Source organism: Bombus impatiens, unplaced genomic scaffold, assembly GCF_000188095.3.
Source record: "Bombus impatiens unplaced genomic scaffold, BIMP_2.2 scf_0549, whole genome shotgun sequence".
Lineage (NCBI taxonomy): Eukaryota > Metazoa > Arthropoda > Insecta > Hymenoptera > Apidae > Bombus > Bombus impatiens.
This window is the reverse complement of record NT_176968.1, coordinates 152,487-168,920: the sequence shown is the minus strand read 5'-3', so window position 1 is coordinate 168,920 and position 16,434 is coordinate 152,487. Positions and strand designations below refer to the sequence as shown.

The following is a 16,434-nucleotide window of genomic DNA, read 5'->3' as shown; positions in this document are numbered from 1 at the left end:
CCCCCCCCGTCCTGATTATTGAGATCGTGATTTCCTGGACCGTTGACGTCTAAATGATCCCCACATTACGTCAAATCTCTTCGTCGTCGTCGTCTTTCTCGCGCACCGCTTAAGGCGCTTTTGTAGATGTCGCTATTGGGCACGGCCGCTTCTCTTCTATTTTTGTATTTTGGAAGAAAAATCGGACTGCGGTCGCCGGGATTCGAACCCGGGTCCCGAACGTTTGCAACCTAAGGCGCTAACCACGCGCTACCGTCATCCGACACTATTTAGTGTCAAGTGGTGGTATTTACTATCGAGTGCCACCAGAGGCTCTTCTTTCCACGATACTACAATAACATAGTTGGCATAATCGCCATTCGTTTCTCGTTCTCTTTCGTCTGACCCGTTTCTCGTTCCTGATAATAACTAATGTAGCATCGTGGACCAAAAGCCTAAGAGATATCGGGTTATCCATAAACAATGTCGCGAGAAAGCCTAAGTGCAGACAGGCCCTTCGATGTATCGTCGATCCTCCGATCGAACAGTTGCGCGGAAAAGTAGCCTACCTAACCCTGGCAACGAACGGTTGCGGAACACGTGCGTGGTAGGGCTATGAAAAAAAACAAAGGGATGCTAAGGGAGAAAGACGAATTAACAGTCAGCGTGAGTTGAGAAGTCGGAGAATGTGAATCGCGTTGTCGAGAAAGTGTGGTCCGCGTGAAAGCACATTACTGTATTTAGTTCACGTTAAATAACCATCGTTTCCTGTTTAACACGTTGAGGCCGGCGTGTACCATCGGTGGATCACACGAGTTTGTTCCGTGAAGCGGCGTCAACGTGTTGATCCATTATAAATAATTAATAAATCCTATACCAACGTCATCGAACGTTAGATCGAATCCTTGGAAAAACTAACCTCAAAACGTCTGATTATCCTATTCTGAATTCACTGTATTCACGAGTTTACACGTAAAACCTGAAATTGCGATAAACATACAATCCTCTGTCATAAAAACTTAAAACCCTCAAAACAGTTTCCCTGTTACAGACAGCAAGAAGGGACCCACTAGGCGAGTATCCATGATGGAGCTGTGCTCCATGGAGAAATCGCAATCGGAAAAGTGTACGGAGGACGGATCCCATTCCCTGCCAGAGTGTTGGAATCCTCAACGGATCCGAATGAGCTCGTTCGCATACTCGGCCCAGGTTCCAAGTCTCTCCACCGCCCTTATCACTTCTTCCTCCGAATCGTCGGAGGAGATAGACGAGGAGGAAGAGAAAGCTTGACCTTTGGGGATCGTCGAGGAACAGACGTCATCGTTCGCGGTCGACGAGCGTCGTCTTCGTCGGCCATGGCGGCGGCCACCTCGGCGTTCGTTGTTCTCGTCTCTCTTACGTCGACCTAGCGCTCCGGTCTGAACAGAGGACGTGCCTCTAATATCTTTCGCCCCCATTCTAGGGAGATACGATCAACCTTTCAACCGAAAACGAAAATAATATTTGTTCCCCCTTTGACGATCGCCGATCTCGCTCCCTTCGAGGATGGACATTTTAATAGAACTCACACTGGAGACGTCGAGCTGTTTTGACAGCTCTTGTTCTCTTCCACAGGACCAGATTACATGACGGAAAGTACCCCTCGTTTTGACTACCGATGCTTTCATTCGCACGCAGAAACGAATGCTTTGGAGTTGTACGGGGTGTCCCAAAAATTGGTCCCTTGTTTGTTTTTTTTTTTTTTTTTAAATAATTTCCGAGGGAAATGAGAAATTGTTGGATCTTTGTGCAAGATATAATAAGAGAAGCTTTACGTTTGTATCTTTGTATAATTTCTTAATGGGATAAGGTAGATAGATTTTAGCAATAATTTATTGAATCGTTGGAATTGCGTTTCTCTCTGTTTTTGGTCTACCAGCCACGGCGAGGGAATCTTCAAGACGTTTGATAATTTAGAGAATAATAGGATTACTTGACACAAATTCACGACCGAAAGAGAAATGAAATTATGCGACTGATGATTCATTGATCAATGTATGGGACAATCTCTCGGGACACCCTAAATTAGATCGTCCAATAAGTTCGTCGTCTCTACGACGTTATTTTACGAATACAGAACGATAAACGATCAAGATGACCAATGACCAACCTTCAATAAGATCAAGGCCAACCCAGAAAAAGCACTTGTAAAGAACGATTCGGTGGATATCATTTTGATTGCTGCATATTTAAGAATCGTAACTGAGAATGAAATTCTAGTACAAGGCAGCCCAGGAGTCTGACGTTTTGAATATTCCAGAATTAACTATCCATCGATATCTAAAACAGAATGAGACTGGACCGAAGTTAAAAACATCTAAATATGAAAGAAATGTGAACGAACTTATTAGGCGACCTAATACGTTACTTAGGTAGAATTCTTCGATCTCAGAGGAGACAAACAAGTATTTTCTCGGTTGGTTTAATCGATAGAATCGTTGACACAATGATATATAGTACAGTTGACGTTGTAGTAGCGTGATTTTCGATATAGCGATGTTACCATTTTTCGACGAGAATGATTCAGTCGAGGTTGCGTTCTCTTTTGATACTCGGTGATCGTGTGAATCCATTTTGAATATTCGACCATGAGAGTGATACAAGTGAAATAAAGAGTGCAAGAGCGAGAGAAAGAGCGAAAGTAAGAAAGAGAGAGAGAGAGAGAGAGAGAGAGAGAGAGAAAGAGCTATTTTTTTAAACCGACGATACACCTCGTTTCCTCCGTAGCACGACTGACGGATGAAAAGTATTAACGAATAGACTTGGAGGAACGTTTTTTGGTAGTTGATTTTTCAAATGCTTCCTGAGAAGAATGATTCGTCCATTGGAAGGGAGATGCTTTCGATCAGCAGGAACGAAAGATTTTTGAAGCACCGACGATTCTTCGTCGATGTGTCGCTTTCTGCGTGCTGAGAAAGATCGTGAACCAGAAAAATCACGCGATTTCTTTCTCTTAGACGCCATAATAGCGTGTATCCCTTGTAGCGACGACTCGTTTTAACGATCGCTCATTAACTTGGTATCGTGGCCTTAAGATTCCTAAAAATATCTTAGCAGCAACTTCGAACCTTCCGGTATACTGTAAAAAGGATGAAGAGGAAAAACAAGGAGAATGAGATTGAAGGTATAAAAAGGGTGACTTTTTTTTGTGGGAAAAACTCGAGGGACCTTGATACGTGTTGCGTTTAAATGACGATTAAATCATGACATGTGAACGTGGTGATCTCTTTCTTTTTTTTTTCTTTTTTTCTTTTTCAGTTTCTTTGGTAACACCAACGCTAAATAGTCTTTCGAAAATGAAGTATATATATATAAATATATATATGTATAATATGTACAAGTTTGGTATTATACTCGATACGCAACGCTGAAATCGTCGTGCGATTCGCTTTCGAGTTTATAGACGCGAGTCTAGATTTAGACACGCCATGTGGCGTATATACTGATGTAAAGTAAAAATGGGGACGATTAATTATTCCTGTTGTGTTTTGAAAATATGGAAATGTTGGGCAGAAGAGAATGAGAGACTTCAAGGCTGTTCTCTCGTTTCGATATTTCATAAGAGAGTATTTTCTAGGATTTATTTATCATTCATATCATTTTCTGCTATTCGTTTACTCTAACGCTATTGGTTCGTATAAGAAAAATTAAGAATACAATTGATCGATAGATTTCAATTTATCTTCATTTCACAGAATAATCTATTTATTATTTTTATTTCTACACAGCGAGAGTTGAAAATAGAATAAAATTGTCTCCATTTCGGGCATATCTATTTGTTCATTTCGTTTTATGAAATATTCTTCTCTTTGTGGAACAGAAAATAGAGCGATTCTTCGATAATTTCTTTTTCTTGTGTAGCGAAAATAAAATAATTGCGCGGAGTATACGATCGACCGATAAAATCCAAATTGATCTGGAAATAGAAAAAATTGCGATTTATTTACATTTACCGAACATTCGATCTATCGAATTCCTCAGTTTTCTTCCAACGAGACTTCCGTGTTTTCAAAAACAACGATGTCCCCCTTTAGATTACTCATTTTACTCTCACGCTAGATTTTTTGCAGCGATTCTTGCGAATTTTCAACTACGAAAAAAAAAAAGAAAATACTACACTCGGCATCCAAAACATTAAGTCTCGACATGTATATTCGACATGATGTTATACTAAAAGTACGCGTAAATTTTAGAGAAAACTTTTCGCCTATATTTATCTGTTTCAAAAAAATTCACGAGGACCACTGCATCAAACTAGTTCGAACACAGTGATCTCTTGAATCATACAGACGAAGAATCTCTACGATCGAAACAATAACAAGAAAACAACAAAGCAAACTGTCGAAAAGATGCTGGAAAATAAGAATATCGAGCATCTCTAATAGAACTCATCGTATTACAATCGTCGAAATCTCTTTCACGCTCACACACACACGCACACACACTCGTTCACAAACACACACACACACACACGCACACACGCTCGCACACACACTCACTCACACACGCACACACACACACACACTTGAAAGTTGTTTAAACGAAACGCTCCTCCTCTCCTTAAGTATGGCCTTAAAAGAAGCAGAAAACAGAAAATAAAAAATAACTAACTTAATAAATAAATAACCGACTAACAGTCTCGTGTAGAAAAACAGCCGCGGAAGCGTCGTAGGTCTGTACTTAACGCATTCAATAAAACCACCGTATGTACATAACGAGACAAGAGACAAAAGATACTGGGAAAGATCGTAAGAAGATCGAGGGAAAAGCCAAAAAAAAAAAAAAAAGGAAAAAAAAGCAAGAAATTTTTCTTAGCAAGATAAGGTAGCAAGTTAATCGCGATGACTAATTTGTTACGATCGTTTATCGCGACGCGAAACGAGTGAAACAAACATTGTGACAAGACAAAGTGTGAAACTATGGCGGGGAGCTGCCAAGGGAAACTCTAGAATTCCGGTTTTTATGAGAATTGAAGATATTCATTGATTAATTAATAATTCTACACTGGCACTCGAGATTGATTAGATGCTTACGGAATTGAACGAAATCGATTTGTTAGCTTTCGATCGTTTAGAGATTTAATGTTATCATCGATGGCGTTTGAATTGGTCGAAAATACGATTGTCGAGAAAGATCGAAGAAACTGAAGAGTGTGAACTTTCGTGGAAATGTAATAGTGGTTTAAATATGTATATCGAGTTACTTCGATATTTGATATAAGATGTTAAATATGATAGATAGTTGATTATTTTAACGGATGATAAATTAGATTAAATTCAATTAACGGTTGAATCGACCGAAGTTAAATATGAAATTAAATTAAAACGTCAAATTATCTTAATGAGTGGACTTTAAGAACAACTTCAGAAATATTCACGAAGCGGAATACGTTGGAAGGTAGTAGAAAATAATCGTAGCGTGGACATAATCATCGTTAATCCCGTGTCTTAACTGGTATTTCAAAAGTTGCTCTTATAAGTTCTACGACTTCTACGAACGCACGTATACGTACGTTTTCTTTAGAATTAATCATAGAGATATACGTATTTACGTATAAAAGAAAAAGATACTTTCCACGATAGGAGTTTTAGCGCTTCCAAGTTTCGAAATATTTCTCATTCCACAACTTTTCCATCTAATTATCTCGGAAGTAAGCTTTCCTGGTAAATGAATTTAAAGGAACTTTAAAAGTATCAAAACTCACGTCCAAGTACTTTCAGTAATATTTGACAGGATGATTGATTTGAATAAAATTTCATCCCTCATAGATTTTCATTTTCAATCTATGAACGCTTCGATTGTTCGCGTAAAAATTACTCTATAAGCTGCTTCCTTATTACAATAACGTTATCTTGTTGCACGATCGACTGAAAAATATTTCTACTTGGAAACAAAAGTATCCGACAAATTGTATCTTCGACCAAGACTGCGATTAACGCGATGTCACAGAATTCTTGTCAATTATGGCAGTAGGGTTTTCTTCAAACTCGTTGTTTAGGGAGGACATTTTTCACGCACATCTCGCTTGAATAATATTTGCTTCAAAAGCGAGGGGTTTTTTTGGTGGAGACAAAGAACGATTCTCAATTTTCGTAAAAATCGCGGCAGAGTTCGAAATTTCCCTTCGCGCGTTATATTCCTGGCGGCCTCTAGTTACCTAGGTCAGACAAATGTCGGACTAGTCTCTAGACGCTAGTCTTTACGCTGTTGATTTGTTAAAATAAATGTTTATTTCGTAAAAAAAAAAAAATAACGTGCTTGTCTTGCAATTATCTTGGCACTTGAAAATTTCCTTCCCTTCTTGGGCATCTTCCATATCTCTGTTGCCTTCATTCCTTGCCTTACATTTATCCTACGTTCTTTCTTTCTAATTGAAACATAAAACTAAGCTGATACGTTTTTGAAGTCACCGAACAATTTAGAATAAAATGCATTTCAACGTTTAAGTAGAATGATCGCTAATCTCGCAACTGAGTAAAATTTTTGGTACTTTGACGGTTTATTATTTGACGAGATATTTTTCTTCTTTCTAAGATCTATTTATAGCTTCTGAGCTAAAAGCTTGCTAAAAATTATCATAGAAACCAATGGGAAATTGTTGAAACATTATGGAAGAAATATTTTATGATAAATTCACGAAGATCGAAAAACCAGAAAAATTGCTAGTTGGACCAAAAGTCGATGTACGACTTAGGCAAACGAAATCGAGGACTCATTCGTCGAGGCTGAATGATAACGACGATTCGAACGATATCGAGGATGATTTGGCTGATAAGCGAAATCTTCGAAGTCGAGGACGTGGCATTTCCGGTCAGCGTGACTGACAGAGACCCGATTTTCGTGTCAATGGAAACCGTATATTATGCTTTTTATCCTTAACCGTTACGATGAGATAGAAAGATATTGATTTTCTGTTGGGATTCTGAGGTAGCACAATAAAAATTTAAGTCTGAAGTTATAGTTTACAATTATAGGGTTCGATCTAAACGAAGATTAGCGAAACTTTACGTCATTTGCTATTTTAAAGCGAAATTATAACAATTTTTATGTCATTCGAGGTACTTCAAGATTCCACGAAGGCAATTAAACGTTAAATTGAAAATGCCTCTTACACAACTCCATTTATATTTTATATGAGCCGATCGGGGGATAAACAATTCGTATAATACGATTCTCTTCGCTATCTATGGTTTTTTATTGATATGATAGACGTTCAGATATATTCGGTGGGAGTTTATTTAATCGGGCACTAATTAAGATATCTTTACACTAAATGGAAATTTATTGTGCTTCTATCGCAACACTGGAGTATTCTTTCGATTATTACGATGTTACAATTTCGTTTGATAGACGAACGTTATTTTCGTTCTATTTTTACTATCGTTGAGTAATTTCGGTTTATTTAGCCTCAATTAGAGGCCCATGATATGGCTGCTTTGGAATATCGATGAACTGTTGTTGCGATACATAAAATACGAATCTCGTTTATTAATACGTAGAATGTAACTTTCAGTAATAGCATATTAATAATTTTAATAACGGAATATTAATGGTATAGTTCCAATACTGGATAACGTTTTACATCGTTTGACCTCGTCGATCTCTTACATCATCCACTACTTTATTTTCAGAAGAAGAATTATATATCTAATAATTTAACTATCTAATCAAACTAGTACATCAATTATTTTATCAGTTTAATGCCAAGAAACAGGAATAACGAGGCTGAAGCAAGTTGAAAGAACAAGAATTTCTTTTAACTATTACTCTTTCCATTATATTAATTACTTACTATTTTATCAATTTGACAGCAAAGCACAAATTAAATTTGGAAGAATAAAGAACGAATGAATATTAAAGAAGCTACAGAAATAAAATAGCCTCGGTTTACAAAGTAAATCGCATCCAATTACCCAGACATCAGGCAACCGAGATAACTGGAGAGAAAAAAGAATTGTATGCCCTATTGTACAACGTAGCACGACAGAAGACTTGATACAAGCTTCTTCTATCTGTTTTATCGGTCGCTATTATTTTCCAAGGTCTTAGAGGAGCCGCTGAAGAAGCTGAAAGTGGAACACGTTGTTTGGTGTAGGGACAAGGGAAACGTGTATTACGAGGTAAGAGAGTAACGCTAATTATTTCCATTTCCTATTACTCTCTGGCTTTATCTCTCTGGAAAGGTGATATTTCCTGCTACCAGCTGGGGAACCATGCGAGAATTACCTCCACTGGCTCACGGAAATGGGCATCGGCGTGAAAATGAACTCCATAGTAAGGTGAATTAATGTCTTCGGTATTTCCCCTCCAGGAAGCTTTTCCAAATGTCTTCGTTCACCTTCCAACAATTTCCAGCGTAATTCCAACTCAGTGCACGTATAGCGGTATGTGCGGCGTTGGTGCTACACTCATCAAGGATGACTTAGCCAGAAGATTGTCGGATATATCTTCTTAACATTAAACCTACCGACACTTCGTGTATACCCGTTCTTACCGTCCGCGGTCAAAATAACCGGTGATCAAAGAAGTAATAGTTTTTATGATTTAACTTAGACAATGGTTAATTTATAGCTAAATGTATATAAAATAATGAACTTACATAAAATTTCGTCCAAATTTACTTTTGTTTAACACTTTCGCTTCGCCGAAGTACTGTCACTGAACGGAAGCGCGCACAGTGCACGTGGTTGCTGTATGTACGTTTTCCTAAGTCTCAAATAACATAAATTCTTGTAAGAACCGTATATGAAATATCGTTTCACTGTCAATGGATTTAACAGATTTTTTAGCACGAAACAGTATACGATCGTTTGGATGTTTGAAATATATTGCGTAAAACGTTTTGATGTTGTTTCGACAACAAGTAACTTTTAAGAAGTGATAAATCCAATATATCAATAAAATCGACAGAAAATGTTCTGCCGATAACGAAAAAATATATTATGGACTACAGATGGCACTGGTGTATGCCCGATATATGGGGTGCCGAAACCAGGATTCGTAGCTCGGATGGAAAAAATAAAGATTCGCGAAAAGTAATACGCGTCTTCTTTCAGGGGAAATTACAGGTCCCTCTGGATGGGTGTGTTATGGGCTTTACCATCGGACACAGGTGTAGTCGTGGCTTTGTTACAAGAAAGCAACGGTCCCCTAATCGGAGTTGCCATATCAGCTTCATCGCTACCACCAGTGGTAAACTGTGTAAGTAACGAACGATAAACCCACCGTAGATACCGTAAATATAGGGTGGAATAAATATGTGTACGAAGATCACGCGAAAAGAATATGATAAATCCATTTTTGTTGAGTTTCTCACTCTTATATTACTTGGTGATTAACATGAAATTGCTATTTTAATGTTCGTCTACGATACTAACCTATAATATTAATCACAATTAACATTCTTGATAGTTTCTAAATGTGTGAGAGGATAGTAAAACACATATTTGATCCGAAAATCAACTGGAAGGATAATTTTAACTAAGGATAATATTCTAATAAAAATGTTTAATTGCTTAATGTGCCACTTTTTATTTCAAAGTATCTTCTATTTATCGGTTATATTCACAATGTCCTAACTATCAATTTTCATTCAATTTTTACAATTGTAAGAAGTTCAAGCACTCCGGTCACCAATGATCACCGTGGCGTCACAGGAGAAATATGACCAACGTGGCAGTCAAAGTGTTAACGTAGAATTAGTGTCCATGATAATAAATTAAAAATTTCTCGCCTATAAAAGAGATTCATTGACTCGTATTTCACCAGATTTTCTATAAATTATTTAAAAAGCTTCTTAACCATCGAGTCGAGAATTCACGTGTTTTTTCCGCTTATTTATTCACGATCCCGTAAATCGAAATACATATATCTCTATATCCGCGAAAGAGACATTGAAATTGGCCAGCTATCGACACGGGCAGACGGAATAATTCGCGAGGGAAGATAGATACGAAAAGAGGTATCGGCAGTCGTGCGGCGTTCTCATTCCATCAGCAGTGATTAATGAATGGCAGTTAATCTGACCGTGGCAATCGATGAAATTTATTCCCGCAGGGTTTATTCTGGGCTCCCGGATGTATACGGCTAATCTATCGACCGATTAAAATGCCGCACATGAAAGGAGAATCGTACACAGACTACAACACCTCGTACGTTTATGTGTACACCGATTACCTGCCGGTTGAATTCGTCTGCAACGGAATAATCGGCGCGTGCTTGACCTTTGTTAACGTCATGTGCATCTTTATCACGGCCATCGTCGCGTTGAAGGTGAGCAAGGTCGCGAAACAGGTGATTTCTCAAAGATAAAACACGAGAAATCGCCTCTCGCACGTGATGTCATTTTCCCAATAATTCCTCATATCACGATGTCATTGTCACGTGATTACGTAAGCAAATATAATGACGCTAGAGTGACATCTGTAGAGTAGATCTGCTGATTAATTCGCTGAAAGAAAATTTTGAAGGAATTAAGAAAAATTTGTTTCTATTAATTATTAATAATAGAAACATATTGGTCCTGATATCTTTATAAAAAGGACACGATGTACTAACCAAGTTTATCAAATAATATCTTAATTATGCATTGTTTCTTAAAATTTCCACGTGATTCGGTGCTCTTTTTCGTTATTCTAATTTTGTAAGAATTATCAGTTTTAAAATTCGGAAATTCGTAAAACCATTGCTTTTGCTCGTGGTGTTCGACCGTTTGCGGAGAGACGCGATCGCGTGGAAGCGCGTCAACGGAAGTCGTAAATTCCCGTTACGATTATACAATCGATGCCACGAAACGATCGATCCCCTAATTCGTTTAGGATAATAGAGGTGGTTGAATCGATTATAACCTGAGTTAACAGGTTACAATTTACACTTTATTCCAACAACTTGTAGACGTAGACACGTTCGTTCGGTGCGTATAGATATGTCGGAGAATAGGGTTATGGGCCTTTTTCTAGATCTTCATTGGAATTGACCATCGCTGTGTTATAACGAAGGTACGGCCTGGTAATACGAGTATGGATATTACCGATTTGACAATCAACCGCGGTGCTGGGCACTGACGATACTAGTGACGTTGGTCTTAGGTTCGATAACGAATCCACTCTCTTCGTCGAGAAGATCGCAAGGAAGAATGAATTTTCGTCCCGATGATGCCACCGAGGAAAACTATGATGGGGTGTGTCTAAGGACACGAGATCATCGGATTCGTCGAGTATAGCCCTCGTTCCAAAAGTAAAAGAAATTGACGTTGCTATCAATTGGTCAATTTGGGACAAAGGCTACCTGTCCGTTTGAATAACCTTAATTAGCAAAAACCCCAGGTTTTATAGCGGGTACTATATAGGTTATATAGGTTAACTACACTTGTGCCGTGTAGGTGCCTCAACATCTGGTATTCATTGTCCGAAGGAACCGTTGGAATGTTTTACTGTCAGGTATCTCTATGGATATTTCTTTTAACGAGGGTCATACTATCGCTTCATACCTTTGTTAGATGAAGCGCCCATCCCGTTGACCGCGGCTACGTTCGGCGGCCGTTGACCGCGGCTACGTTCGGCGGCTGATGGTCGCCTTGAGCCCAAGTTTATTATCACAAATCGCAAACAAGTACCATTGGGCAGAATGACGGCAAATTGTTTAATTACAACTGTAAGCTTTACTTACAATTTTACGAATTTTCCCAAAGTTCCAGAGGGAAGGCTCCGGTGTCCTTTCATCTCCGACAGATATAAGTTAACCAAATGAATGATCTAAAGTAGATATAGACAGTGAAGAGATGTTGACTGATCTGAAGATGATGAACCAATCCAGAGATGTTGACTGATCTGACGATGGTAAACCAGTGAAGTTCGGTGACGATCCTGTCGCAGAGGAAAACTATTGCTGGGTGTTGGTCGCCCCACCACCGGTCACTCGCGGGTGGAAATGACCGTTGAACATGGGACAAACCCGACCTTCTGATTTTTATCTGATGGAGCAATAACCATAAGGAACGTCTCGACTTGAATATATTTTATAACGATTAAGGGATCTAATGGTAAAATACAAATGCTTAGTTTTATTACAGTTCCTTAGGATTATTGCGGTCCGACTAATTATATTTGCACAGGTAATGGCCGCCTCGAGGGATGCATTCTGGGTTACATATAGTGTCACCGGACGTAACACGTGGAAAATGCAAAATTTTGGTCATGCTTTTATTTAATAAAAACACATTCAGCATTGTTTAATTAAATGGTAAAAAAGGCGTAGAATATTTCTTCTAAAAATAGATTTGTGGTTTCCGGTTAGATTAAGGAAGTAGCCGCGCCATACACATCGACGCCAGAACTACGTCGCTTTTGGGAACACGATATCCGCTTGGTCCGTAATAAGAACATCTCGCGAGATAACAGCTCCCTGGACCCGAGGTAACTATAATGTTTCTGTTATAAAATGTTTTGCTGTTGCTAGTTGAGTAGAAATAAGAAGAAAATCAAGGTAACTAAGAAGAAAATTAAAAGTTTCTAAAATCCTTTCATTGACATAAAAACATGATATGTTTTATATTTAATGTTTTATGGTATTTAACGCAAAATTAAAAAAAAAGAAATATTACCAGCTTTTACGATGGATTGAGCACAAAACATTCCGCAAGGTGCAGAGATCGAGTTATGGTCAACACTGTCCAGAATTAAAATATTAGATATCTCGTAATTTATAGCGATACCTTATGCATACGTAAATTTAAAAGCTATCTACCGCTTACGCAGTTTACACCAAAACTTGAACTTCCCGCTAGCAATGAAATACGTAAAATTAGAAATATTGAACAGAAGCCAGAGGCACCGCCCAGTGGCTTTAATCCACCAGAAGGTTTGGGTAATTCTGGCAATACAAGTGAAGATTTGGCCGCACTCGATCGTATGATCACGTATCTTTTGGGACAATCGGGAAACGTCAGCTCTGGCCATTTGGATTCTTGGCACCGTTCCCATTGGACAAGTGCAAGAGGAGATTACAAACAATTACATAGCGCGCGCACCACTGTGGAAGAAGGCGTCGTTGGCTCTAACATCGATACAACGTCTCTTTAACCGCGCAGTTAAATAGATTGGTGTTGAAATTTGTGTATTGTAGATAGAATGAATATAAACGATTCCCCAGCGTAACACAAATTTTATTAAAGATATATGAGATTACTGTACTTCCATTATAACAGATTAAATAGCTTCGAAAATTGAAGTATAAGATCTTAAGTTGTATTAATCTTCGATGGTTGATGGCTCGGTTCCAAAGTATCGGTCTCCAAAGTTACCGATACCAGGCAATACGTAGAACTTCTCATTTATCACAGGATCTAAGGCGGACGTCACGATTTTTACGCGTGGAAATGCGTAAGCTATCGAGTGTACTCCTGATTCTGCCATAAGTAGAGATACGAGTAACACGTTCTCCTCAGCAACATCATGATCCAATAAAACTCTGATAGCCATAATAGCTGCTGCACCCGTTGCTACTGTTGCATCCATTAATATCACTTTGTAGTCTTTAATATCTTTTGGTAATCGAAGGTAATAAAGCTGAAGAAAATATTGATAATTTTTATGTCAATATTTAAATGATCGTGGCAAATTAGAAAAGTAAATTACATCATTTACCTCTGGTTCTCCAGTCTGTTGGTTGGTTTGTATAAGTATCTTTCCTATTCTAATATCTTTGCATACGTCCCTAACAGCTTGTTCCATAGTTTCACCGGCACGCAAAATGGAAACACCGCATATCTTATCCGTAGCTGCGCGTTTTCCGTGATATAATACTCCTTGTGGTGTTTCTACTCTTACATCCTGTAAACACGTGTTTGTAAATGGCTATTAAAAGTCACGTTGCTCACATCTCACTAGCGTTGTGTATTGAAATTTACCTCGAAGGGTAGAAGAGATAACGCGTATTCAATAACCAAACGTATTAGACGTTTGGAATAAAATATAAATTCATCTCTGTATGTTTCTTTGTTTCTTATAAATGTGTGGAGACCCTTTATCTGTGGTGTATCTGGAAGCAGGTAGAGAGAAGATGGCAATGGCTGACCAATATAAGAATGAGCTAATTTTTCTCTGAGTTTGAAACCCCTCTAGAACAAGAAATGAACTAAAGTAAACATAATAAGAGAGAGCAAGATTTACGAAACCGATAATTTTACCAGTTGAAGCTGAGTATGTACGTGCTGTACAATGAGTTCTATCGCGACTTCGTTATCTCCGCCACGAGGTACGATAATATCCGCGTGAACCATGAATGGAGCTATATAATAATAAAAAGCGGGTTGTACCATAGTGCTATATTGCTTTAGCACACCCTCCAAGTCCCTCCCTCTTTGCGATATATCTCTACGTAATCTTCGAGCAAGCCTCACATCAGCATCAGTATCAACAAACACCTTCATGTCGCACATCTTGACCAATCGAATGAAGGAGATCAGTGGTAATTTGATTTTTACTTTCGTACCTTACTACTGTTATTCAAACCCACTCATTCTGTTTTCCTGACAATACATTGACTTACCTTCAAAACGTCGACATTGTAGAACGTCAATATTCCCTCAAATATAATCACATTGGCACCATACATTGTTTTCTTTAAAATAAAAAGCAAACACTATATGTACAAAGTATGTTTAACATTTATACACTTATCAATATTTACATACAGTTCTAGTTTCTCTGCGATGTGTTACAAAATTATAGATAGGAACCTCCACCATTCTACCTTCCTTTAAACGCTGTAGCGTTGTTTTAAGTAACTCAAAATCGAACGCGTCGGGATGATCGAAATTGTACTCGTTCCGCGCAGCCATGTCGTGTTGTTTTTCATTTAAAACCTATAAGAAAAATTGGATATACTATTTGCATTCTTCTTTATGCAATAATATTTATAACTTTCTCATACTTTGTAAAATGAATCCATGCTAAGAAGTGTTACCCAAGGTACATCTAGAGATTCTATAATTTTTGTTGCAACTGTGGTTTTTCCAGACGCACTGCCTCCACAAATACCTAAAACAAAACTATTAATAACATTGTACATTCTTTCCCTTTAAAGTAATAAATATATTTTATGTTTCTATTACTAACCAATTACAAAAGGTTCTACTTGCTGACCAGCTGAATTGTACCATGGTGGTCTACCAGCTGTGTATATTGTTCTTGTTTTACTTCTAAGGATAGACTCTGCAGAAGTTTTTTTGCTAGACTGAGATAGACTAGTAGTACGTTGTCTTCTTGATCTTGGTGATCTCTGAGAACCTGTCATATAAACACAAATAGTTTCTATTAATTCATTTGAGAAATTACGCGAGGTTGCATCGTATTATTAATTACATTTCCAAAAAAATACATAAAAGTAAATAAAAATCAAAGAAAGAAGTCCTTTCGACTATTATATAGGATAAGGGATAAAGGATAAAGGTACTTTTGAAGGCTTTAACTGTTTTCTTCAAATGACAAAAAGATTCTACTTCAGTAAACCATGTACATCCTGTTTGCCAAACGCAAGTACTCCATATCAATGATTCTGTAAATAATTGGTACATCGCTTATTTACTTCAAGAAATAAGTAAGATGTAAGAATACTCCAAGAAGTGATACATTGAGGAGAAAGTGTATGAAATCTCACCCGTGGAAGGTGGTCTTGGAGATTGTGGAGTAGGTGTCCCAATGTCAGAACGTCTGCAACGCTCAGCATCCTCGCACAACTCGTCAGCAAATAAAATTTCCTTCTCGTCGAAACACACTTCAGTATCGTCGCTAAAGCACAGTAAATTCAATGCATATTCGACTGGACAGACGAAACAGATGGTAAAATACTGTGGTTTACCTTTCAGAACTCGCTGAACTTGGTGGATCAAAGTGTTGCATTTTAGCTGCCATATTCTTGATCACGTAGAAGAAAAATTACGTATTGTTACAATACGTTTTACCAAGCTTCTCTTCCTCATGCATCTGAATCTGTACTGACAGAAACTACAAACTACAAAGACAGGTAACGATAATGAAATCGTAGATATTTTTCATTGCCACCTATCGCTCATGTTCCGAAGCAATTTTTCTATACTTATTACCCAGTAATAGGTATTTAAATATGAGTATTTATATATGTACATATCCTTCTTAAATAATTTAATACAATAGTCTTTAAAATTTATAATTATATTTCTAATTCATTAATTAATTAAAGTGGTATTTATGAAGTTTTGTATGAATTTTGAATAACGTTTGACAAAGAGATAGAAACTCTTGTATGTATGTATATAGTAATATTGGTCCTGTTGAACCCATTACTACCCTTCATATACAGCATTCATCAACATATTTTCCCGCCTGATCCAAATGTTGAAAACCATGCGATAAAATATCTTAATCATTAACAATATTC

The 16,434-nt window shown here is 37.7% G+C and overlaps 2 protein-coding genes and 1 pseudogene across 6 annotated transcripts in view; 2 read left to right on the top strand and 1 right to left on the bottom strand.

Moving 5' to 3' along the window:
* Positions 1-3,049, top strand: part of LOC100742437 (probable Na(+)/H(+) antiporter nhx-9) — a 41,217-nt gene extending 38,168 nt beyond the window's left edge. For 3 of the 5 annotated variants that reach the window (XM_033322077.1, XM_024369330.2, XM_012388553.3), the window contains one exon: positions 1,031-3,049. In XM_033322077.1, the coding sequence (XP_033177968.1) occupies positions 1,031-1,269 (239 nt within the window). In that variant the 3' untranslated portion in view covers positions 1,270-3,049. Of the gene's footprint in view, positions 1-1,016 lie in introns of all 5 variants that reach the window. The other 2 variants (XM_024369329.2, XM_024369331.2) reach the window with 2 other exon arrangements.
* Positions 3,050-3,768: 719 nt separating this feature from the next.
* LOC100740717 lies at positions 3,769-13,245 on the top strand (annotated as a pseudogene).
* Positions 13,159-16,084, bottom strand: LOC100742223 (uridine-cytidine kinase-like 1). The gene is made up of 10 exons (XM_003491439.4): positions 15,877-16,084; positions 15,676-15,806; positions 15,135-15,305; positions 14,950-15,056; positions 14,711-14,881; positions 14,566-14,637; positions 14,204-14,455; positions 13,925-14,134; positions 13,662-13,847; positions 13,159-13,583 (listed from the first exon to the last, which is right to left on the bottom strand). Exons 1-10 carry the CDS (start codon positions 15,927-15,929, stop codon positions 13,266-13,268), a joined length of 1,671 nt encoding a protein of 556 aa, XP_003491487.1. The 5' UTR covers positions 15,930-16,084; the 3' UTR covers positions 13,159-13,265.
* Positions 16,085-16,434: the final 350 nt, after the last annotated feature.